Here is a 26709-nt window from a genome sequence, read left to right as displayed (position 1 = left end):
TTGTGACGTTTTCATGGTACCTGAATATGTGACCTGACCTGAATCAGGTCAACTAGGATTGACTTTAATGGATGGATGCATCTTCCTCAAATGCCTTGTTTGCTTAAGAAATGCGTTGTAAACATATTTCCATGTTCAATTTGATAAGATTTTAACATTTAATGCAGTAAAACCGAATGCCTCCTACTGAAATTGCAATTAAATGCAGTTCAATACAAATCCACTTTTTAATTGTGACTGACGCCCAAACTGGCTGTGCGCGAACGTAATGCTCTTAACGAGGCCTTAAACAGTTTGGGGTTTAGGGGAGTTAAGAGGAGAGTCTCCCCTCCACACGTCGCCCGCTGCACTTTTCAATCCGTCACGAGCCGTCTGGAGCGCCTCCTTTGTCTCCTCGCGCTGTTAGACGCACGCCATCTGGTCTCTGTTATTATAGGCGGCTTTAAATTTAGAGCTGCTCCCTTTCGCCCACTGTTTAGTCTGTCCACTAACTGCCTATAATTACTCTCTGGGAAAAAAAGGGGGATACAAGTTGTTGTTTTGTTGTTGTTTTTTTTGCGTTAACTTTTAACCCAAACTTATTTTTTTTTTTACATAACGGTGTTCGGTTGTCCAGTGACGTCATCGTCCCAGTAAGAGTCCCGTCTTGGGAAAGAAATCAAACTGGAAGATGCTTTCCACTGTGGACCGCTTCAAACTGCGCTCGAACTTTCCGCCCGCAACACTTCACCTCATGTGAAAGTGTGTTTGCGGAACGATGCTGCGGAGAAGAGTCGAGTATGAAAACCATGAAAACGTGGATTCAGGAGCCGAAACAGCCGAGTGAGTTTTCAAGCTCCGTTAGCTCGGGTGCTAACGCGAGTTAGCCAACTTCGCTTTTCTCCCACAATGGAAGTTAATTTTGCTCCAGGGAGTCAGTAAATAGAAGGAGCTGGCATGTCAAGTCAAGAGCGTAGCTGTTGTTTAAACGAGTTGCCTGTTTAGTGTGTGTGTGTTGTTGTTATTTTACCCGCTCGTTTTGACCGTTTCTAGTGTTTTCTCGTTTAATTGGCATTTTAAGCTCGCGCTCGCTAACAACAGACAGTGTGTTGTCATGGCGACCGCAGGAGAAGAAGGGCAGCTTTCCAAACCAGCGACCGCAAGATGGAGACAGATTTTTGTCTTTCCTCCACGACAACAATCATCCATGTGCTTTGTACTTTGTGGCTTTTTTTTTTTTCCAGGTCCGATTGCAGCAGGATGTCCTCATCTGGCAGTGAGTATTCCTTCACGCTAATAAATGAGGCTCTGCAGTGTGGGAGCAACTATGGAAGTGATTCGCCTTGATGCAACACAAACAAACATGTTCTAGTACAGGGTCATTGGTTTACTTTCTTTTTTTTTTTAATGTAGGGCATAATCAATTCTACATTACAGTCAGGGTACAAATCATATCCACTTGTCCCCCTATTTTACATATATATGGTAGGGGGATCAAGAAAGCAAAAGGGAAGGGAAATACAAATTAACTCTACAAATTGGGAGATACAAAGTGCCAGAGTGGCTTTGGGGTTCCATGTTAAGTCATCAGTGAGGTTATATGGTTTCAACAAAATCTTGTCTTCATATATTTTACCTGTTTCGTCCACTTGTTGCTGAATTTATTGTTTTGAAGATGAAGTATAAAGGTTATACTTTCCATCCTACACATTAGTGTGGTCCAAAATATAGGCAAAAAAAAAAGTTACTAATATTTATTTTGCCTTTCTGATAATATGTGTGACATTTCAGCGTAATATCTTCAGATCACCACTCATGATGTTATATCTACTTTCACATAATTTGCCCACTTCGGGAGCACCATAAAAGGTTTCCAGTTGCTGACAGATGTGTTCTGTAATTAAATACGACCCAGAATTCATAGCAATTTGATTACTAAAGTATGGATTTCGATAGAGTAAGAAAATTAAATTCATAGACAATAAAGGAGTGTTGTACACGGAACTGAACAATCTGCAGTGTATTTCCCAAGTAAGCTGTTGCATAAGTAAAATCTATTAGAGAACAGTACCAAAATATGTGCCTGGAGTCAGCCTCCCAAGCTCCCGCACCATCTCCACCAGGGAGCAACACAAGATGTAAAATGCATTTTACAAGGGCTTTGTAGAACATGGTGAGGATATAGCCTTGTCTAATTTGCCTTGTTAGGCATCAATAATCATTGATATTATTGGGTCATTAATCTGTCATTCTTGTTTTGGCCAATGGAGTCAAACTCACATACAGCAACATTTGAATTTCAATGGGCTGGACCAGTAACATGATAACATAACTATCTATGATCAATTTTCTCCTAATTATAGTACAAAGGAGTACAATAATGATAGATTTTTAATACGCTTTTGACAATGCATTTTTACAACCGACATTTTCCATTGACTATGGTACCTGCCACAGTGTTTGTCTTCAGACTGACTGTTTCTGCAGCCTTCAGCAGGCATGTTTTCACTGACAGGCTAATGTATTTCATCCAGCTGCAATTGGCTGTTCAGTTCTGTGGTCATCGTCTTGTATTTACATCTGCTTATATTACTAAAACCGAGCTCCCAACAGTGGAAAGTTAGACATAGCAGTTGCTTAATTTGTACACAGGAATGTCAGCCTGGAGCCACTTTAACATGAAATATTACAATATGATGTTAATCATTGCTTTTGTACATCATCTCTTACGGAAGTCCTGCTAGACTTGATGGATTGAGGGGAAAACCCATAAGAGAGTCCAGCTGACTGGGATTTCCATGACAATTGCAGAACAACAGAAATTTGTGGAAAATAACTGCAAGAAGCAGCTGTAGGATGCAATATGTCATGCCTTGCTGTCTGGTCTGGAGTGCTCAAGACCATGCCACCCAATAATGATGAAATCTTAATATAAAAACATGAATTAGAACAATTTCATTATTCATTCAGGGTACTTTTTTCTGTTCATGAAGCACAATATTGTTTTCAACAAGTCTGCTTATTAAAGAAATATATATATATACAAATTCAACATAAGCATCCAAAATAATAAAGAGCTGAACAAAATACAACTCAGCTCAATCCATGTATCAGTCAGCGAGATGAATTCAACATGTGAGCGATCAAAGCTTATAGCAAGGTCATATTTATTTTTGATCATCGGTCGTCAAAAGCTTCACGTTAGAAGCTGCCAAACTGCAGCATATTATTTAGACTTTGGTGAGTGGAGCTCCAGACACAAGATGAGATTACGCAGCTTTATAAAGCTTGATGTTGTGGTGATTCCATATCAGCCGTCATCCAGAAGAAAATGCTTTTCTGAAGTTCTCATAAGTGCAACATTTTTTGTTGTGAAAACTTTTTGAAGTGAAACCCTAATCAGAGTCCACTCTTGAATTTTGTTTTTGATGTAATGCAAGAAAGCTGATTTTATTGTGTATATGTCTTATTAGGGTCTTTTGCACTTTCCTGTGTGAAATATCTCTCAACAACTTGTCTTGTTGCTGCAGTTGAGCTTGTGACGAGGCGGGTGAGGCAGCAGCAACCCCTGCTGATTAACTTGCATCTGCTTGCGAACCCTGGAGACTCGCTGCTGTTGCAACACACCCTGGATCGCCTGCTGCGCTGGCTTTGCCCCAGCCTCCGCATCTTCCACGTCTCGGAGCGCGCCTCCCCGCTCAGAAGTTACAAACGCGCCTGTCCTGTGGCAGGTAAATGAACAAGAGCCTATACTGGGTGTGCATTCACTTTATTTTGTCTTACGGTTACTAACATTGCCAGTATTTCTCTGTCAAGTGTTTATAATCTTATGTCCACACTGTGTTTTCTTGTATATGTGTATGAAATCAAGGCATGTTTACAGAAATCAAATACTTTACTTGAACTGCTGTAAACATGTCATCCCAGAGCGAGTTCCTGCTGGAGTTGTATCTGTTTTTATTCAGAGTTGATTGGGAATAAATCTGTGCCAAAACTTCCAGGCTACCCGTCTGTGGCCATCACTTTCTTTCTCCACGAGGCCTACGGAGAGGAGCGAATCCTCAAAGTGCTGGACTTCTTCCAGCACCCTCCGTGGCAGTACCACCACACCGAGAGCTGCGGCAGCAGGACCGGAGGGATCCACATCACCTCCGGCAGCTCGCCGTCGGGCGCCCTGCTCAGGCCCTACCTGCTGCCCAGCAGGGACTTCTACAGTCTGGGTGCAGGAATGCCCGTGTGGGGGGTGAGACCGGTGCACTGCGGGGGGGAGATCCTGCGCGTGACGCTGTACAGCGGGTACGACAACTACGAGGACAGCGTGCGGCTCTACGAGACCGTGCTGCAGCGGCAGGCGGAGGAACAGAAGGCGGGTTTCTGCTGGTTCACTCTACACTCGGGTGAGGCTTCACATCAGGGCTTCAATCTTGTATTCGCTCTTTTGAATTTCTGGATTTTTTTTAAGAAATCCGGAATCAAGTATATTTACTCGTCAGTATGACATTTTTTTTTAATTGCACTGAAGACAGAGTAGATTCTGGATGAACCAGCTGGAAATTAGCTTTGAAATCGAAGATATTACATGATGTACATTTTGAAAATCAATGATCTCATTATCTTCAGGCAGAAACATGAGAAAAGAGATAATGCCTGGACGTTCATCCAGTCATTCATTGGCATTTCTCCAAAATGTTCTTAAACATTCTCCTCCTCGGCCTGTTGCTGCTCTCCTTCCTCCCGGCTCAGAGCCTGGACTCTGCCTCCAGCTGGCGTTGAAGCAGCTGTCTCCAGGGGTTCGGGTGGAGCCGTGCAGCTCTGCCGTGCTGCAGTTCAGCGTGGAAGAAATCGGCCAGCTGGTCCCATTACTGCCGAACCCCTGTACCCCCATCAGCAATTCACGCTGGCAGACAGAAGACCTGGACGGAAACAAAGTTCTCTTCCAGGTAAGCGCAGCATTACGTCTCTTTGAATTTATCCTCTCACCAAAACACCTTTTTGTCAATCTCACCCTTGATTGATTTGTGCAACAGAAGATGAGAGAGGAGAAGCTTCTGTTTGATTTATGCAGGACTACATTTTAAAGTTTGTCATCTCTCAGCGGCGCTGTCACAGCAAACCTTCAATTACCTCACACAGTCACAGAGCCACAGCTTTGTTTTTCTTGCTATTGACAGGATTTGTCAAACAGAAAACGTTGTCACATCACCTGGCAGGAGTTCTGCGTCGAACAATCGCTTTGATTTGGTGGTAAAAACAACATCTATTTGACAGATAAAACACATTCCTGTTTTATGTGTTTAACAAAATGGCAATAACCTGGAATAAATCAGTGAATCGCAGTCGTCTGTTTATTCACAGGTTTGTCACTTGTTGTGGCGAGAAAAACAAAACTTGAGCTGATGAATTAAAAGTTAGAATGAATGTAACTTTACGCAACAGGAACATTTTGTTAAGAAAGTGGAAGTTAATTATATTGTTGTACTTTTTCTTCCTCTTAATTGAGAAATATCTGTTCATGAAGAACAATATCTTATAAGAGCAACTGAAAGAATTTTAATGACTGATTTCTACACTATTCTTCAGCAAACAGTGCTGACAACTCAGCTCGTGTCTCACAGCAACATAACTCCAGAATCTCAAAATCAAAGTATCTTAAGCTGTTAACATAACAGATCATTTAGAATTGATTATCTATGTGACGTGTTCCTCAAAAGTCTTGGAAGGAACCGGATTAGTACATTAAAGAGTGAACATGTTTTTTACGTGTCCTTGGACTTTCGTGATATTAAAGTCAAGCAGACATGTGGTTTCTGTTTGCTGCAGAATGAATTCAGAGCTGTCAGAACTGCCAGATGTCCCATGCGTGTATGTTAATGCTGTCCAAGTTGCTTAAGTAAAGCTCTGAACTCCTGTTTAAAATCATAATCCCGCCCCTCCTGTCCTTCTGCGGCGCAGGTGAAAACCCCGGCTCAGCCTCAGCGACCTCTGACCTGCGCTTTCCCCCTGACCTGCCCGAGCGTCTCCCCCCGAGGAGTCCAGCTCCGGATCCCGGGGCAGGGCCACAGCCTGTCGCCCTGCAGCTTCACCACCCCCCCACCGTGGCCGACACACAGGCAAGGTAAGAACGGAAAGCAACAAGGGAGGGACGCCGCCATCGGCTGAATTGAATGATTCATCAGTCAACCCAACTTATTTAGGAGTCATGACTCAACACGGCTCACAGTCTGGTCTTTTACGTGTGTTTGCCCCCAGGCCTCAGGCCGCGCAGCGACCCCGTCCTGGAGAAGCTCCATGTGGGAGTAGAGAGTCTGGGCTCAGGGAGCTGCTGCAGCACTCCGCCCGGCAGCTCCTGCTACTCATCCCAGCGCAGCAGCCCCGCCCCCCTCTCCACCTCCAACCACCCCGACTCTCCTCTGCGCCCCTCCGTCGCCCGCTCTCTCTCACGCCTCCTCCTGGAGGAGGCCGAGGAGGAGGCTGAGACCAACGTCGACACGGGAGCGGCCGTCCCGCCTCGCTCGGACGCGGCGGTCAAAACAATCACACGCTCCTCTTCAGTGGACCTTCTCATGAGCGTTCGCTCGGAGAGACCCGCAGCCGTCGGGGCTTCAGCCGTCGAGGAACTGGCCAAGGAGCTGAGTGAATGTCTGCCGCGGACTTACACACTCCTCCAGGGGTCTTCTGGGAAATGGGGAAATCCTGCTGGTGGCCCAGACGCAGCCAGGGAGAAGTGCAGCAGCAGGACTGTGGCAGCAGGACAGAGTCCCTCCAGCGCAGAGAGCAGGACTCCTGCTGTGCTGCCGTTAGCTCGGACCAACACCGAGGAGCTGGTCGACGAGTTCTTCATCTGATCCTCTAAGAATCAATCTGTGGTGACCATCACAGTGACCACGCTGACCCGTCTAACTCAAAGCTCTGAAAGAGGGCTGGAGTCCTGCAGGACGCGACTGTTGAGCATCGCTGTGGAATTCAAAGGAAACCAAAGTACTGCAGCAGGCGACACTTTCCACATACCGCTCCAAACCCCTCACATGGTTTCACATTCGTTTCCACAATGTCAGGAAACGGATGAACTGTCCACAAGCCGACCAGGAGGCCAGAGTGAAGTGAGAGCGTGCAGAGAACAGTGTTGAATGTGTGAATGACTTTTAATTTTATTTAGTTTCACCTAATGATTCGTGCAGCTGTTGTGTTAAAATGTAGCTCAGTGAAAAGAAAGTAACTTAAGAGTGTCCTGTTGTAGTGGTGCTCAGATCGCTCGGCCAGGTGAGTCCGTGTGTCTGGTACGGCTCTGAAAGCAGGATTTATTTTGTAAAAGTCTTGTGTTTTTAGTGATGTGCACATGGGCGGCCAAATTGCTGGACCGAAAACAACGGAACTTTTTCTTAAAGACAGCTACAGTATTTTTTGAGAGATTCACCACTAATATATCCTGAGACCTCAGAAAAACCGTGGCTGTCATGCGTCTGTAATCTGAGGGATTAGCGGACGACTAACTGAAGTGAAAACTTAACAAGCTCGTCATTAATCACTCCAACAGATGGTCGGAAACTTCTTTGCACGTTACTAATGACCGTCGTTGCTGCTTCAATGCATAAGTTAATACACTCTGCAAAGGAAATAATAATAATAATAATAATAATGATACCAAACAGCAGGAAACACTTAGTTTTGTTGTTTTTGTTTTTTTGTGGGCTCTGTGGTTGAGCAAGGCAGCTCTGAATCCAGTGTTTAACTGTTTACTGTAAATGGGATTTACTGGAATATGTTCAGTCAGGAAGCATCAAACATGACGTCCAGTGTGTGAAATGATCAGAGTATTGATGAATAAAGTCATAAAAGATCTTTGTTCTTAACACATTATGAACATGTGTGTTTCTTTAGAGTTAGTAGTACTGAAAAGAAAAGAATAACTTGATTACCTGCATACAGTATCTGAAGTAATACACATTCACAGACTATCAAAAAGAAAATAGTGCGTGTGCTTCACAATGTTTCTACTGAATCCTTTTACAACCTATCATCGCAACGTCAGTTTGTTCCGGGAATGTTTAGCACCCGTGTTGCTCGTCTCCTCCTGCAGATGTTCTCAACACACCAGCTTCACATAAACAACGATCCACTCGGCGGGCTCACAGCTCCCCCTGCTGGTCAGAGGATGCTGTTGCTCTGTCGAGCGCCGCTGCAGCCAGTCCAGCTCAGGTCTGTGGCCCACTGGCCCTCTCTGGTGACCCGAACCTTCACCGGGTCGAACCTCCAGAACCGCTGCTCTCTGAACAGGTAGAGGCGTCCGTCCGGACGGGTCAGCGCTCCGTTGGTGCCCTGCGGCACGCCGGTCCAGTCCGTCAGCTTGCGGGGGTAGTAGGGCACCTGGCGCAGGGTCTTGAGGTCCAGCACGGAGTAGCGCGAGCCCTTGAAGACGACCATGTGACCCAGCGGGGCGTAGTAGAAGGCACAGTCGGGGTGATGCGGCAGCCCCATCTCGCTGCTCTTCCTGGGGAAGCCGGCGTCCAACGAGTCACCTGCGTAGCGCCAAACCCTCTTCCCTGGATGACACGAGGAGAGACGGGTTCTTTTAACGCCTGCATTTCTAATCACCACAGATTTTAACAACTCAGAGTCATAGCTGTGGGGGATTAAAAAGCAAAATTAAGTCAAGGTTTTTTTAAGGAAAAGTGTCCTCCAAGCCGGAGGGGTTTCGAAAAAGTCGTAACCATCAGGTGTGGTTCTTTTAGTACCATCACAACTTCTGCCAGTGGGTCCACATGAAACCTGCTCCGTCCAGGCACATACTGGCAGTGGAACCGTGGCTAAAGAGATGAGGTGTGAGGTGGAGGCCTGGGGCTCAAGAGAAAAGAGGCCAAGGCCCCGTTTACACAATGAAAACGAGTGTAACCGCAAAATTCTTTTCACTTCTGTGGGGTCTGTTTACACCACAGCACTGCTCAGATCCACTGCAACCGCGGCTTTTTCATACCAACGTTCCACATTGGAACTTTTAGCCACGATGCCACCAGGGGAAGGGCCGGGGCGGGTTTTCATGCATCCCCACTGATAAAAGTTGGGGATGGTATTGAAGGAACCCTACCCAACAGTTCCATTTTTCATAACCCCTCTGTTGGAATACATCGGTAGGGTTCCATAGCTGCCCAGCCTCATGTGGGAAGTTTTGTTTAGGTGAGGAGACAATTTCAAATTGTGAGCAGAAATCCTGGCTGCAGCCTTACAACTCCGCCCAAAAAATGTGTAAAATTGAAGTAAAAATGGAAATGTTGAAAATGAATTGAAAATCTTGAATTTGATGCTTGGAACACGTTCTAAAAGTTGGGACAAGGCAATGGTCACCGTTCCACGTGTGTCGGCTGCTCCAATGCAAAGTCCCTTAGTCTCTTCTAACGTCTCATGGGTTTATGATATTTGCAAATTACTGCATTATGTTATATTTACATTTGGCCCACCGTCACAGCTTTTTGGAATCAGGGTTAAAAATGTAAAAAAAAAAAAAAAAGGCTTTAATAACAATCCCACTTCAATAATTACATTTAACCACATGGAGCTTTAAGGCACCGCTCAGCTCTGCTTCACGAGACATTTGCCGCTCGGAGATTGGAAAATATTTTCTCAGTTAATATGCAGCAAACTCTACTTATCTCAAAAGAAAGATGGCAGGCTCTTCACAAACCGCACTTGTAAGAGCAGGAAATCATTTATTCAGCGTCAGCGGGGAAACAGCATTTTATATGAAAGTGTTTTGCATTGGCTGATTTCAAGCGGCTCATCAGTCATTAAGACGGAGAGAAAAATTACAGCTGAAGCTTTAAATAGCTTCTTCCTCATTAAAACTCCAAAATAGGCTCCCGTGTGCTTTCTAACAGACACGTGAAGTTGGGGGGAGTGAGGGAATGTCTTTAAAAGGAAGTGTGATGAAGCTCGGTGGAGCAGGACCTTTGAAAAAATACCACTTGGAGTCGAGCGGCGAGAAGGCGGCAGCTTCGATGGCTGGGGGGAGGTCAGGCCAGCGCTGACGGAGGAGCAGCGGGCCGGTCACGCTGCCGGCAGCCGACACCGTCCAGTACACACTGCCCCGAAACACCAGCACCGTGGCATTGTGGTCTGGAAACACACACACACACACACACACACACACACACACACACACACACACACACGTTTTCTTTCTGCTCCCTTGTCCTTCATGGGTGCCATCTATGTTTGGAGCTCACCTATAGTGATGGCATCAAAGACGCCGCGGCAGTAGAGCGGCTGTCCCGGCATCTCGTCCATCTCGTCCCTGCTTTGAAGCTCAGTGAACTCCCACTCCTGGAGCGCGGCGTGTAAAACCTCACCCGGCAGCCTCACGGGACGCTCGCCTAACGGCTTCCCTGAACACAAGAACAGAGCAAGCGAAAGACGTGCAGAATGAGGGTGATAGATAGAGACATATACATAACTATATTGACATGATTTCTTATCCAAGCAGGAGTTCTTTTCTAAGTGAACAACATGGGGACAAGAAGCAGACAGAAACGGTGGCGAGCGCTTCTACAAATGTGCCTTCGGTGAATGTTAACTTTTAAATTGTCCCTGACAGGAAGTAGCTGGGCTGGCGTGTGCGGACGGACAGCACACAGGACATAAACACAAGGCTTTAGGTCACAATGAAACCCTTCCACCAAGTCTTTGTTATGTTGTTCACCACACAAACTAGAGTCCACTTATTGTCCCGCTCTGCTCGCACACGTCATCAAAAGCACCAGGAAGACGCGCCAACGAGTAAAGGACACCACCGATATGATTACAGCCATTTAGTTTGCAAGGAGCTGAACAAACATTTGTGCAGGAGGTGGATAAAATCAGCACACCCAAGAACAGGAGGAAGACTGCAGGATAAACACACACACACACATACACACACACACACACACACACAGAGAGCTCTGCGTAGGCAGCACTGTGAGATAAGTGTTGGTTGTCTGACTTCACTGAAACACGTTCAGAAAAAGTAGAAGAACACAGAAACATAGAAAAGCCACCGTGAAGAGATACAAAATAAGAGTTGTGAGGCATAAGTCAGAGAGTGGTTCGTATTGTAATCTTTGTTTTGGGTGATGTGAAGTATGTCCACGGTGACAAATCTTATCGATTGCAAATAAAGGAACATTTTGAAACACGTGATGAACGGTTCTCAATACAAAAAATGTTGGTACTTTCCCTCGTCCCATATAGTGCTGTGAGATGATGATGTTGCATCCAATAAAAACTTCACAGAATGAGGAAAATAACTTGTTTCGCACTGTAAATCTGCTTTTTTTTTTTTTTTTTAAACAATATTGAGTTCAATCTCCTGTAACACAAGTGTAGATTTATCATAACCCTGCAATATTTTCATTTTACAGTGAAGACAACCGAGGTTGGAGCTCTTGATAATTACTAACTAAAAGACAAACTGCTAAAACTTTGAGAGAAATAGAGCTGAATTTAGGACAAACGAGGCACTACACTAAAAGAAAATTGACATAGTGCACCTTTAAAGACTTGATCTTATAAAACACCTTGTAAGAAGGAAAGGCAAATCTATTTATGGAGCGCCATTCAAACAAACACGGGGCAATTCACATTGCTTTATAAAGACATTAAAGAAATACAGAAAGGCTTTACAAAGAAATACATTAAAGCAAGTAATGAAGAATCTTAACCTCCAGACCATCTACTCTGAGACCACGTCGGTCCTTCAATCCATTTTCAATTGAGAGAAGAAGTTGAAACTAAATATGTGAGTGTTTCCTGAACCAAGTTACACACTCCGCTCTGCAGAAACGTTTTTATGTCAGCGAGCGATCAGAGGTCAGGATCCGTGGAGGCTTACATATTCAACCTGCCTCGCATGAGCTTCCTATCAGGGCACAATGCAAACGCTGGGAACTGTTCACACACACACGCACGCACGCACGCACGCACGCACGCACGCACGCACGCACGCACGCACGCACGCACGCACGCACGCACGCACGCACGCACACACACACACACACACACACACACACACACACACACACACACACACACACACAGCTCCTGCCTGCAGCTTGTGTCTGTGAGCAGATGCAGTGCCTCAGCAGTCCTGTCAGTTGCTGTTCTTGTCTGCGTCCGTCTCTGGAGCGGCCTGACATTTACGTGGGAGCAGCTGCAGTCTGGCTAGAAGAAATTACAGCCAGCGGGTAGAAATCAGGCTGATAAGCAGGCGGCTGCTCAGTTAAACTCCACCTGGGAGCCGACTGAGGAATCCTGGTGAAGCAATAACAACACGCAGACCCGACTCCTCCTAAAGACGGAGAAGACGAGACTCCCGAGATCGTCCCTCAAGAGAAGCGAAGCAAATACAGCTCAAGACCGTTTAGAAACTAATCATCTGCTCTAATTGCTGCTCATTAGCAGCAGTTGATTCAATATATGGTAGAATTATAACTCAAAGTGGCATTAAATGCTGCAGGTACTGAGTTGAAATAAATGATAAGGGCTGTTTTGAGGCACAGGTTGTTTCACATCTAAAATCCAGTGAGTAAGGGAGGCTTGCAAATACAAAGAGGCTGAGAAAAAAAAATATATATATATATATTTCCAGAGGCAGAACAGGTGAGACTCCTCAGATTCAGGGCAGAAAAGGGAGGCGTCTGCACTAAACCTGCTCGTAACCTTCTGCTGAGCCGAGGTTCAAGTTCAGAGTGGAATCATGTAAATGAGTGTGAGGCTGTCCTGCAGCCATGCAAACATTCCTGCACAGCAGCAGCAGGTCACAGCAGAGGGACGGCTTCATGTGTTCACAATGGGGGGGGGTCACTGGGGGTCACAGTTGACGATATTAAAGTTTGCAAACGCCAGCGGTTATAAAATACTTAAATTTATTTCAATAAAGATATCTCTACAGCTCTGTGTAGTTGTAATTCAATTCATAACCGTCTTTAAGGGATTCACCTTCTTCATTGATTTGTTACGTTTAGCGTGTAATCTTGACTTGTTTTATCTCAACGTCACTACATTTTCCTTACAATACAGTTTCATGACAAGGTTTTGTTTTTTTGTGTGAAAAAAAAAGAAGAAAAAAGATTGTAATATCCACCTCAGTTCGAAGCTTCAGCTTTTATCATCGACGTTTTAGTACTTGCTGTCGCCATGAGAAAATTTCCATTTATTGTCCTAAATTGGTCCAATAAATATTTACTATTTGGATGCACAATTATTCTGCCACACTGAGTTAAAAAAAAAAAAAAAAAAAAAAGAAAGTTTTCCCTTTGTGGTATTTAAACTGTTTCTGATGTCTGTCCAAAAACAAAATGCTTGAAGAAGGAGGAGAAGAAGAATTTCCAACGGCAGATTTTGAAAAACCCTCCCAACCCTCCTTCAAAATAAAGTGCCTTTGAGCAAAATGAAGGCTCATGTCGAGAGATCATGTTCACATCTCCTGCAGCTGCTCTTTCCCCTCCCAGCAAGAAGCTGGTGAGATTGGACACAAACTGTGTGGTGAGTGGAGTGTGCACCATCTCCCTCCGTGTGTCTGTCATCAGAACCATAATCTACTGACTGACAGTCCATAAAACCAACAAAAAAAAAAAGTCTTCCTAACCACTTGATGAGATTTCATTTTTTCCTATTGCAGATTTCAAAAAGCACAAAATGACTGAGGAACACGCCGTTGTGCAACTTGAGTGGAATCAGTTCAGAAGGTGTGCGAAGCGCCACATGTGGAAACCTGCCTCACGCATGCCGGGAGTGACAACACGCTCCCGGTAAACAGAAGCTATTAACCCCGTCATACACACAGTCAGACGGGACGCTCCCACACCAGCAATCTGTCACAGCAGAGCTGGCAGCACTGTAAACACCGTCTGCAGCACCGACACCCTGAACAATAATAATAATAATAATAATAATAATCCTCAAAACAAGCCGGCGTGGTATTTTGGACGCCCGCGCCGCCTCGGCTGCCCCCAGTTTAAACTCCCTGCTCCCAGAGGCCGAGGCAGATAAACTCAAGCCAAACACAAAGAGAGGATGTTGTTTCAACTCCATGGGAGGACGATTACATGTTGCTCCTGTGTTTGGGAAGAATACAGAGAAACGGCTGCTTCAGTCAAGATGTGACTTTTAATTCACGCTCATGACTGTGAGCTGCATCACACCATCTCAACTTTTTTTAAACTCTCTGTATCCAAGAGATAGAATCTCATTGTAAAGATACGGTAGATATTTAAATGTACACATAGTTTTTCATTTTGATTAGGTTTTTCTGATAACTCCTGGGATCGTGTGGCTCCAGAATGCAGACCGCCGGCCTACAGCTCATGTACTTTAAGTAGTATTTTGAAATGTACGTAAAGTCGTAAAGTCTATGGATAATATGAACTTGACAAGCATCATTTCATCCATGATGTCATTTGTTTCTTGTTGCTATTAAAAAAGCTCCCGACTGGAAAATGCGGTGACTTTATGAGTTCTCAGCCGCTATCATCACCCCGGGCTTTGCTGCTCCTCATGTTCTGACTGTGCGCCTGCAGCTGGTGCCCTTCTGGCCCGTTTACAGCTCGCTGCCACGACACCCGATTCAACGGGCATGACGCTACGAGCCTCGATCTGTTTCCTCTACCAAAGAGCAAATTTAGAGCAATCAGCAGTTTCCTGCAGTTACTTTGGCTCTCCAGTCATGTTTCATTCCAATCTGCTGCTCCGTGTCCCATCTGTACCCAGGTCCCCCCCCCCCCCCCCGAGGACAGACACTGAGACGTCTGTCATCTGCTCCCCCAGAGCTTTAACTTTTCTTTTCGCAACCCGGGAAAAGTAGTAAAAACTATCTGAGTGCAGCGAAGGTGCTACAGTCAGCACGGCCTGCTTTTAGAGCTGCAAACAAGCTGCTTGACAAAGAAACCCTGTGCGCTCTGAGGCTGGGAAGGTTTGCAGGACATCCTCTTGACTAGAAGTCAAAGTCGAAAAAAGCTGCTCGCGGTAGACGTCACTTCTCACCGTACAGCTGCTGCACCGCCATGATGTCGTCCCAGCTCAGGACCAGACTGCGGCCCAGCTTCCTGTAGTACGGCGACATGAGGGCGTGACGCACCGGCGAGTGCTCCAGCCCCAGCGTGTGTCCCACCTCGTGGGCGGTCACCATGAACAGGTTGTGGCCCTTGTGTCCGTTCAGCGTCCACCGCTCCGCCATGTCGAAGTGCGCTTCGCCCCGGCGGGGCAGGAAGGCGTGAGCCAGAGTTCCTCCTGCAGGTCACAGAGGAAACGTTTGACTCAACATCAAGCACAACCTTGATAAGAAGAAACCTGAAACCATAATCAAGCTTCATGAAGCTGAGGGTTCACCTCTTTTTATAGCTTCCATGTTTGTTTTAGAGAGAGAAGTTAAAGTGTAGAATTCTATCCATCGTGGGACCGATTTACAATTTATTATTATTATTTGCTATCAGAATTAGTTTTCATTAGTTGTCCCAATCCTAATTTATACTGATTACCGGTACTATTTCTTAAAGATGTGGACCGCCCACAAAGTTTTTAAAGTATATCGGTTTGAATTTTTCCACTATTGCAGACTTGGCGTTGCCTTTAATTTTATTATGTCATATTCTGTTACTGTTTTCTTTCATACGAGTTCCATGTGGATGCTACAAATGCATATAGAATATTTTTACTGGTCTTTGCGTCCACTGATTCTATTTCTCCTTTTCCCCATAACTGAAGTTTAAAAGTGTTCTTCGATGTGCGGCTATGAGTGTGTAAGTTAAATGAATGTGTGTGTTACGTATGTGTCAGAAAAAAAATCAATGCTCAGAAATGTCTTATAGCTTTTCTGTAAGTGACGCCAGCAGTAAAGCAAATCTAAAACATAATCCAGTGGTGAGTGATATTAGCGTTAATCGATTGTGTGAATCGAAGCTTTTACAGAAATCAGACGCCCTGATTAAATCTGACCTGGTCCGTCGAAGGCGTTGCTGGCCCCGTCGTTGTGATCGCCCTCGTAGAAGGCCAGCCGGATGTCGGCGGGGCCCTCGGGGGCCTCCTGGAAGACCAGAGCCGACACATTGCTCCACAGCTGGAAGGCAGCGCGCACCGCCAGCCGCACCGGGCCGGCAGACAGGTGCTGAGGCCAGTTCACTATCTGGTAGGTCAGATGGCGTTTGTACCACTTCTCAGCTGGGGAGCGCAGACACAGAGACACCGGGACATGAGACACCGGAGGGGAAGATCGCAGCCTTCGTCTTCATCACAAACCTCCGGACAATGCAGCCACAGACTGAACTGACGAGTCACCAGATTCCTCACAGGGATTTCGTGAATATATTTTCAGCTTTTACTTTGTTGAATTTGACACGATTGTCAACTAGGAGGTTCTCCAGTCAACGCAGTTTGTCTCGACTTGCAGTAAAGACATTTAACGTCATGTATTAAATAGTCCGGCGAGTTTTTTCCTGAGACTTGACATTTAGAAAAATGGGAAAACTTCAGGTCGCCGCGGCCTTTTGTCGCAAAAATCGAATCAGCTTCTTCCTAGAGAGTTAACATGAGCTCCAACTCTGGGGGGGTAACGCTGTGTCGAGAAGGTTGAGGCAGACATTCGTACACCCAGAAAACAAAACACCTCCGGTCTCTTCTCCCCGGCGGCGCCATCGCCAGGCACAGGCAGAATGAAAACACTTTCACTTTGTCACACAGAAAGAGACACAGATGATAAGTAGCCCAGTATTGTGGCCCTCGTCTGGATGAAGTGAAGGTTAAATGCTGCATATTGAACCACGACAATTTTCTCAATTTGTACGCTCATTCAAATATTAGAGCAGCTCTTCTACACACTTCTAGTGTTGTTTATGTAAGTTTTCTTTGCTCCTGTCACTGTTCACTGGTGGCTGCTTAAAAAACAAACCAAAAAAACAGTCAGGTCTTAGAAGCAGAGGTGCTCAAACCGTCTCACATGAACCCCCCTCAGACAACAATTCCCCACGACCCCCACTCCATATTAAAAAACCGCCCTAAAGTGCATCGTTTTTCAAGACATAACTGACAATATTCATAAGTGTTTCTCATCGTGTAGTTCATGTTTTGTCCGAGTCACATCTCAGCAGCCAGAGTTTAGTTTAGTTTACATTTATAAAGAAGACATGATGAAAACGTTCAGGCTCTTTTAGAGACGCAATCATTTGGGTCTTGTGCTTTTAGTTCCTGTCAACAGTAACGTTCCAAGTCCATAATTTGGTTCCATAAGATGATGTTTTTTCCTTTCCGTTTTCTTTCACCTTTCATGGAAGTCATGACTTCATGTTCGGGGGTATATATCGACTTCAGTCTGGTGTTTACACACTCGAAGCTTCCTTCCAGCAGTTATTAATATCATCTATTTAGCTCCTGTGTTGTAAACCAGGGGATGGCAGACCTCCACGTTCAGACATCATCCTTTGGATTGAAGCCCCTTTGAATGAAGAGCCTGAGCTGAAATGATAGGATGTTTAACAATGTCAGCTTACAGCTGGGTAAACTAACAAGCGCTCGGAGTACACGCTCAACTAAACAATTTACTTCAACACGTGTCTGCGGTTTCCTTGCTTAGGTATAATTACACGTGTGGCAAACTTCAAACTCTCACATTTGCTCGGGGTCGACGGGGAACAAGGATTCAGATTCAGCCACGCTTTGATTTACAAGACTCTGATTTGTTGTCGTGGGGAGAAGATTACAGCGTGGCAGCGTGAGCAGACACACACAGGCTTTAGTTCAACCAGTCCACTACGAGCAGACAAAGAGTCTGAGGAAGCAATCATTAGATTATCTGAACCTTTAAGGTGAGACGGCTGCAGGGTCTGGACCATCACTTTAACTGTCCTGGTCCAGGGTGAACAGACGCCGATGGACGCTTTGAAGACTTGAACATGTGGAGTCCAATCGTCTGCACTTCCGGCAAAATCACAGCAACGACCAACTCCTTTCATTTAATAGTCGTATTAAAATGCTGAATCACAGACAATGTATATGGACTTCTTATAACTGAAATATGAACAACAAATACTTTATAATTGGTAGGTGGACTTCACCTCAATATTTCACTGCTTCAACAGTCTAAAAGCTCTTCATATCACATGATCTGTCACATTCACACATTCACACATCACACACGCAAACTGCTCGCTCACCACCAAGTCAACATGGGCTTCATGTTATTCCCACAGACGTCTCAACACACGACAAGGTGAGGTGGGGATCGAACCAACCAAGCTCTGGATCGTACCAACCGAGCCAACAAGTTTATTCTATTGATATGAAGAATACATTTCAAGTTGCATCAACTAATACCGACACACATTTACATTTTTCTTTTGAACATGGAAAAACAACAAGTAAAAAAAAATACTAAAAGTAGTTACAACTTATATAGCAGCACCACCAGGTTAATTTTACTGTCAGTATAAATCTTTGTAATGATCCAGTTTGTGTCCAGAAATGCTTTTGGTTGCTCTTGAATGAACGGGCAACCAGGGCAACTCAGGTAAAACCTTTTTTTTTTTTTTACATTTTAAACCTGTAATATCTGATTTATCAGCCATAACGTCACCCTGCAGATGAGCATCAACACAGCCTTTTTGGGTTTAAACATACTTCCAGAAATGATGCATCACTATAGAGTGGCAATATAAATCAAGCGCAGTTACATTGTCAAAATATTTTAACACGAGCCGAATGTGAGTGGGAGGTCTGTAGGCATGCCAGCATTACACATTATCGCTCAGTCATACAGCTTTGTTGTGACCGAGGCAGCCGGGCTTGAGAATTTAAACCTTTCGGCCACTTTGGGCTTAAAATGTGACTTATTCCATGTTATTTGGACTCCATTTAATAACTCGCGGAGACGATGGGAGCGATACGCAAGGCGTATGTACTACATACTGTGAATTGCTGCGAGACCTCAACAGCACCCTGGAGACGGGCAAATATCTGGATATCTGGAGTCATTAAGACATGGGTTTGGCAATGTGTGTGTGTGTCTGGGTGAGTAAACACACAAATAGAAGTTGTGCTTCGGCCGCAGCTCGAGTGTTATACAAACACTTTGTTCGGGGTTTTAGCTCCACAGGGAGAGTAGAAGCATGTTGAGGGTTTCTCAAGCAACACAACTATAAGGGAGAAACATACCTAAGTATTTAAAATCTTAGACATTAAGCTACAATAATGTATGTCTGGTATTGCTGTCCTCTAGAAGCCAGATGTTTACATGGTTTGGTATTTCATTAACTTCTCAGTATGACCAAAAAAACGACCTGCAAGACACATAAGCACTTTTCCCAATCCGGGCTCCATTTTTCATTCCCAGAAGTGCATTTATTCAACATAATAACACATAATACACATAGAGGTCTCGTTCGCAGCAGCGCTCCGGCGCCTTCTCCCCATCCCAGACCACCGCGGCGTAAGAGGTCCCCCGAGGACGGCCGAGAAGCCAGGAAGTTCGATACACAAGACATTCCAAGACTTCCCTTATGGAAGCAATTAACATGATGCCCCTCTATAGCGGCGGTGCAGCGGGGGCGGGTTATCGCCAACATTAGGAGGAGGCTCAGATCATCTGATAGCCAAGTTATTGTTTGCGGAGGTGCAGGGAGATTTTGTTTGTTGCTGGTGTTAAGAAAGGCTGTGTGACACACACACACACACACACACACACACACACACACACACACACACACACACACACACACACACACACACACACACACACACATACACATACACATACACACACACGCAACTGCATAAGAAAACTCCGTCTGTAAAGCTCACCAACACAGGGAAAAGAATTACTTGTTCACAACATTCAAGGTCAAAAGACAAGATTAGTTTTGTCTATTATTGTATAAAACTACCATAAATTGTCCCTTGTTGCCTATCTTGAATGAACATTTCAGCATTTTTGCTTTCCCAAAGAAAACCTGAGAGAAATTCAGCATTTATCCCTTTTTGGCTGGTTGACAGTGTTTGTGTGCGTCAAGCTTTTTGTGTGATATAAATGAATAACAAAACATGTCACATTACTTTTGTGGCTTGTCTTCTGCAGGTCATCATGCTTTTACTGCGGAAATGTCCAGAGCCTTCGTCCATTTTGAGGAGCGAAGGGATCGGGTCCAACACGACGCGACCATAATTAGAAAAGAGAAGAATCCATGATGGAGGGGTTTCTTCAAGCACCTTGCCAAGTACTTTCAAAGCATGGCGTCTATGCCGGGATCGGCTTCAACATTCAGGGCTATTTTGGGAGTAAAAGAGGACCTACATAATATCTGGTCATAATGTTATGGCTGATGAGTGTAACTGATGACAGGTTTCTGAATAAATCCTGGATCATGGAAAGAAGATGATCTGTCCCGGGGGGGAGTTTTGCGTGCCTGATGTTCCAGGTCTCCATGGATAAACAAAAAGAAGAGCGTCAGCAGTAGAATCAAATAGAAAACAGATGATTAATCCCATGACAAAATTCTTTAATAGCTCCCAGCTCAAGTTCTGACAAACTACCTCTTGAATGAATCTATTGGCAAACTGCTGTTATTGTGTAAAGCGACAATGGATCGTCTGTTGTTGCCTATCTTGAATGACGCCAGGCGAATGTCAGTCCGTGTCAGTAAACATCAGTGTGACCCACAATCGGATTCCACCACAAGTCAAGGTGCTGCCTTCATTTTCCAGGTAGCGGTGAGAGAAGAGGCACTAAACAAAATCACATCACACCACAAGCAGAGAGGGTGAATAAAGCCGGCAGCCCATCTGACTCATCTCAGTGTTACTGTGGCCGCGGGCGCCGTCAAGGACAAACAGCTTAAACATTAAGTTGAACTCATGGCTGGCCTGGGTAACAGGTTTGCCAGCTGGAGACAAAAAATGGTTAAGTATACTGGTGAAACCATTTTGTGTGTTTTCAAAATTATTATGAAGCGTTAAGGTGGGTATCCTGTAAACAAGGAGAGCTGTATATGGCCCAGACCCTGGACCACAGGTCAGGAACTGGCGACAAGAAGCCACTGTAAGCACTCTAGAATCCATTAAAAGCCCAATAAAACCCACTAAAGGCACTTGACAAAAGTAGGAAAACACAAGCAGACTCCCATCACTCATAGTCAAACATGCAGGCAATCATTGTGTCATTGCACTGATCCCTTATCAAGCTTTTTGTGAATCTGAAGTGATTTTCTGTGTTGAGTGTGGTGATGGCTGTTCGGTAGAAACTGCTCTTGAATCTGATTGTCAGAGTGGAAACCTGTCTGGTTGCTCTGACGTTGAGATAGTCAAACTTTTATTTAACATCTGGGCGTTACGACAAAGTTTGTTATATTCAATATCGGGTCAAGTCTTTCGGTCATCTCTGGTACCTGTATCCTTTACAATAAATAAACTTTTCTCTTGTACGAAGCTAAAAAAAAAAAGACCAACATTGGATTTTGGGCTCAAATATCTCCCACCAGTAGTGTCCACAATGTATTGATGTCCTTCTGCCGCACCATTCCTGTGTCTAGTGAATGTGTCATGATGTAGAAACCTTGATTACAAGTGATTCATTACAATCAATGAGACTTGCAGGATCAAGGCCCTCGAGGACGAGGACTGGACGTCACATTCTTACCCCCCCTAAAATGCCCTCTGATATCAACTTTCTGTACGTGTTTACCGTTTTTTTTTTTTTTTTTTTGCCCTTCATCGCCTCCGTAACAGCATCGGCATTTACAGTCAAGGAGCCACAGCTCCAGGCAAACAATGTATTTACAAAACTGCAGGTTTACACATCAAATACAGGCCCGGCACAGAGGAATCAGTCATCCTGCAAAATGCATGTTTTGTCCCGACTGAATCACACAGACTAGAAGTCTGAAAAAAAAAAGAAAAAGAAAACCCCTCCTAATAAGCATTCTTCAAGCCACAAGCGGAAACACATCTGCTGCTGCTGGAAAACAAAGCATAGCAATGTCTGTGTTGAAGACCGTGGTTACACAGCAGCACAATCCCAAGCCGATCACATTTAGGTTTACGTTTAGAAATGGCTTTATTATGCAGCCACATCTGGAAAGATGTCTGACCAGAGGGTGTCAAAATAATGATGACGCGAGTCTGACTCCTCCGTAACGAGGCCGAGTTGCTCTCTTGCACGTGAACGAGCGAAGGTCCACTGAAACACCGAGTCTCGCGGCTCAACCAGCAAGACATGCGGCCTCTGAGGTGGGAGGCGAGTTTGGCAAACGAGGTAATCCAGTCAGTCAGTTTCGGGATGTGTTTAGCCGAAGGAGCACGTCAGGTACCGACATGAAGAGGCAACGGCAAACATCGGGCCGCTGCCGCCGCCGCCGCCACCGCCGCATTCCCCGAACATGAACCAACCTCGTCAGTGACAGGCAGGAATGCAGAGGCTTCACACATCGTGAGGCTGCAGGCGGGAGAGAGAGAGGGAGAGAGAGAGAGAGAGAGAGAGAGAGAGAGAGAGAGAGAGAGAGAGAGAGACTATACCATGCTGCTGCTCCTCAGATATTAAGGAGATGGGAAGATGGCAGCACTGAGAGTTTTGAAAGGAACAGCTACAGTGGGACTGAAGTTTGAATGACCTTCCATTGCCGTGTTTCTCACTTAAAATGTATTTAAACCGTTTTCAGTTTCAACATTTTTCAGCTGAAAAGTTTCAAAAAATAAAAAATAAAAATAGGCAGAAGAGAGCCTGGACCTTCCCTTTCTTAAAAAAAAACGGATAGCTGCCCTCCACACCGATACATTCCATGTGGAACCCCTCAGATATTTCCGATGAGGATTTCGTCATCAGTTAGAGCCCCCCCTCCCCAACACTGACATGACATTTATGCCATTATTTAGAGCAAAATAAGGGTGTGAATGTGAACTCATCTGTTAATGAACCGAACAAAGCAGCAACGCACCAGAAATACCTGAGATCAAAACTCGGCTACCTGTGGCTCCTCAGCTCCTCCGTAGCGGCCCCGTGAAGCTTTCAGAAAATGTAACGTAAATGAACCTTTGTTTTCATTTCTTACTCTTTTAACACTCCACACTGAAACATTGTGAAAACGCCTCTTTTAGTCCTAAAGGTTGCAGACCCCCTGCCTTAGATAGAGGAGATAATCCATGTGACCTCCACTAAAATAAACACAAATACTCATTAACTTGCAGTCATGTAGTTTCATCAACCAAGAGTAAATCCTCAGGAAGAGGAATTCCTAATTGTTTCTGACATGTTTTCAATCCGGAGACCAATCGTCACCCTCCTCAGGAACTCTCGGAGACGTTTTGAAGTGCACCCAGAGCTGGGGAAACACTTTGTTGTGCTCGATTCAAGGAATTCTGCAGAAAACTTTCCAGCTGCACCTCTAACAACCCTTAAACACTTTAAATCGCTTTAGCCCCTTCAGACTGCAAAGCTCCATCGCTAATGAGTGCCTCTCTGCTCTGTGTATAACAACAGCAAACTGCAGCAAAAAAAAAAAAAAAAAAAAAAAAAGCCCCTTTGTTATTCGCCGAGAGTCTTTAGGTAATAGGCCGATGATAGCGCTGGTCTAAATGTGGGATTACACAGTATGTTTCTAAAGGAAACGGCTCAGAGAGAAACTGGCCGGGGGGATGCTGGTGCTCCTGTGCTCTTCAATCCTTCTATCAACTGAACAACTATCCAGAGGGTTGAAGGGTGTTTCTGAATGCAGACGCTGCGGACATCAAAAGGTTTGGAAGTTTCGACCCAGTCAGACGAATGGAAATGACACGTGTGCTTGTGTAATTGCGGTTCAAGCTCATTTATCCCGACGCGTGCTCCATCAGCTTTAATTACAGCCCTCGGCACTATTCGGTGCTTTGGTCTAGAAAGGTGGACCCTCCCAGGTAACAATTGGAAACAACACACCCCCAGCATGCAAGGCAGGGCGACACCAGCATCCCCGAGGAAGAAGTCAACGAAAGCAGACCTGCACACGTCACTGATAGTACCTGATGCAGCCGATCGCCTCCTGCGGTTGGCCAACCGACCGTTTCCGGTGAAGATGACGTGAACTCTCTGAGCCCAGATCTGCTGGCTGCCTTCATCCGACACCCCACAGCGCGGCTCCGCCATCTGTCGCAGGGTGGCGCCGTCCAGCTCGCCTGTGACGGGCAACCGGGACAGCCACTGGAATTCGCTGTGGACACAGGAAATGGATGCAAGTGCTCTTCCTGCACGGAGATATTGTGATTCCACCAACTCAGTGCGACACCAAGGACTCAAACACTTATAGAAAGGCGGACGAGTCATTATTCTACTGAACATAACAGGATTTGTCACGCGAAGTTGCACCGGTGGTGTCAGGTCTGGTTCGAGGACACGCAGTAGATGGCCCACAGGGTGCGGCGCTTCAAATTCCTGGATGGTTCAGAGAGGGTTCAGGAGAGGTTTCCCAGGGCAGAGGCATAGGTGTGTGTTTTACTGCCCCACACTGAGGTTCAGCCCTCAGGCTGGTCCCGCACTGAGCTCACCCTTCCCCCTGATGGACACACTCAATGCAACCGGCAAACTGGGCCGATCCCAGTGGAGTCTACCACATTTGAGACCTGGTGATAATGGGGCTGCGAGCATCGCCCAGTAAGTGCTGTCACAGGTGAAGGACATACCGTACGGCCTCCTGCACTTCAACTGCATTGTGGACGTGGTGATCCTGATGGAGATAGCCATATTTCTCCAGAAAGTCCTGCGACAGCAAACATGCTTATTAATACATTGTTTGAAAAACCAAAATCTTACATAATAAAAAAAAAAAAAGGGGGGGGGGGGGGGGGTTGTTTTTATGCATTTAGTTCGCCTCCCATACACAAATACATTTTGATGCATTCTTTAAAACTTTTGATTTTAGTTATATTTCTCATGAGAAAAGAATCTTGTAAATCCCCCAGAGGTGCAAACCTCGTAAAAGTGTAGAGAAATTTTCCCTTCACAATATAGCTATCTGTAGGTTCTCCTGTTGGCATGCAGACCACCCATAAGACAGTGAAACCCCCCTCAGGTGTTTGTAAATTTATAGTTGTATAGGAAGAATTTTATGTACACATGCAAGTTCAGCTCTGAGGATGCACATTTAAATTCTTTTTTTTTTTTTTTTTTTAAAGATCCAACAGGGTCCATAACAGATGTTTTACAACTCAAATTGACTGCAGCTTAATATTAAAATCTACCGCAATCACAGTACTTGGTCTGTAGCTCGGTGCGTGTTCAGACGACTGCGGGCACGGCGATGATTACAGATGTGATGAAGCTGGGACGGGAATTGAAATAGAAGGGATGACAGACAACACTTGTGAAAATAAGAATATAGAGAAGTTGTTCCATTGTCCCATTACAGACAGTGAAAATGCCAGGAGGCTCTGTTTTATGTGAGGAAACAGCCTGATGATATATGGCCTCCTGGCTTTGAGGAGGAGACTGTGGAGCCTGTGGGTGAGTGAGGAGACACAGCTGGCAGCCTGAACTGCTGCTGTCCAGACCACAGATGAGGAAATCCAGAAAACACCCAAAGACGCACGAAGCTTTTTAGGTTTTAAAGTAGACTTGAATGTCTCTTTTTGCAGCTGACATGTACATTTTACTGTGTTACACTGAGACCTTAATATACTGCATACTGAGAATATATACCATCAGCTTTTGCTCCAACTTTGAGGAAAGAAAGAAAACAAAATCTCCTTTAACTTGTCTAAATGTGTAGAATTTAACATATTTGGGCAAAAGAGCCACTTTAGAATGTGAATACATTTGCCACTTCTGTTTATCTAATGTAAATAAAAACATTTTTGTCAAAAAAAAAAACAGCAGACAGTATCCTGACAGCAGACACCAAGTAGATTAGCTTTAAGTGAGCAGTAGAACGAAGCATATGGAAGATGGTTTCTGTAATTATTTTATGTTTAGTTTTAAACGCACCAAATGTTTGGAAGAAGCTTTTTGAAAACTGGGAGAGGTCCTGGACTCGTTCTCAGTGAAGGTGGCATCGTATCGTTAATTATTCTTACGGTTTAGTTTCTCTCCAAACCTTCAGTTTGATGCATGCGGCTGAGGGTAGTGGGTAGAGGGAGGTCGTTGGTTCGATTCCCAAACTGCCCATATGTAAACGCGCTCTTGAGCAAGACCGAGGCACGCCGTGGATGTAAATAACGTAAAGCAGCTTTAAAGTTACCTCCAATATTTTAAACCGCTTCGCAAAAAACCCCTTCGGAAAGTTGCAAAAATCTGAATTTACGGCGCTAAGCAGTATTTATTGCTTCCACCTCCGCCCGCTGCCTTTAGAAGCTGCGGATTTAACCGCTTTGCAGCCGCTTCAAGAGCGTCAGGTCCTGCCACAATAACTTCTCCGGTACCTCGGGTTCCAGGACCGGCGGAGGTCGCGCGGCAGTCCGCGCGCACAGCAGCGCGCTCGCGGTGAGGAACCAGGAGGCTCTCATGTCGCCCACAAGCCGCTCCGCAGGTCGGCGGCTCCCGTCAGTCACCGTCCCCGTCAGCACGCAGCGGGTCGCACGGAGCGTCGCCGCTCCACGGCACCTGACTCGACTCTCATGCTGGACTCCCGTCGCTGCGGATCTCCTGACATCTCCATCCCGGTGGAGTGACGGAGGCTCCAGCAGCGGGAGAGAGGGGGAGGGAGGAGGAGGAGGAGGAGGAGGAGGAGGAAGGCCGGCACCGCCCCCTCAGTGTGACCGCCTGAG

At 45.4% G+C, this 26709-nt stretch overlaps 2 protein-coding genes across 2 annotated transcripts; one reads left to right on the top strand and one right to left on the bottom strand.

Moving 5' to 3' along the window:
- The first annotated feature begins 638 nt into the window (after nucleotides 1-638).
- fam124b (family with sequence similarity 124B) lies at nucleotides 639-7832 on the top strand. The gene is made up of 7 exons (XM_080460609.1): nucleotides 639-822; nucleotides 1224-1255; nucleotides 3510-3710; nucleotides 3981-4376; nucleotides 4723-4919; nucleotides 5932-6094; nucleotides 6229-7832. Exons 1-7 carry the CDS (start codon nucleotides 758-760, stop codon nucleotides 6822-6824), a joined length of 1650 nt encoding a protein of 549 aa, XP_080316735.1. The 5' UTR covers nucleotides 639-757; the 3' UTR covers nucleotides 6825-7832.
- On the bottom strand, nucleotides 7393-26617 carry mmp28 (matrix metallopeptidase 28). Its single transcript, XM_080460612.1, has 8 exons — nucleotides 26365-26617; nucleotides 24631-24707; nucleotides 23974-24161; nucleotides 15940-16161; nucleotides 14989-15234; nucleotides 10197-10355; nucleotides 9919-10086; nucleotides 7393-8519 (listed from the first exon to the last, which is right to left on the bottom strand). Exons 1-8 carry the CDS (start codon nucleotides 26446-26448, stop codon nucleotides 8125-8127), a joined length of 1539 nt encoding a protein of 512 aa, XP_080316738.1. The 5' UTR covers nucleotides 26449-26617; the 3' UTR covers nucleotides 7393-8124.
- Nucleotides 26618-26709: the final 92 nt, after the last annotated feature.

Source organism: Lipophrys pholis (genome assembly GCF_963383615.2).
Source record: "Lipophrys pholis genome assembly, chromosome: 3".
Classification (NCBI taxonomy): Eukaryota; Metazoa; Chordata; class Actinopteri; order Blenniiformes; family Blenniidae; genus Lipophrys; species Lipophrys pholis.
Note: the sequence above shows the minus strand (reverse complement) of the source record. Positions and strands in the feature narration are given on the sequence as shown.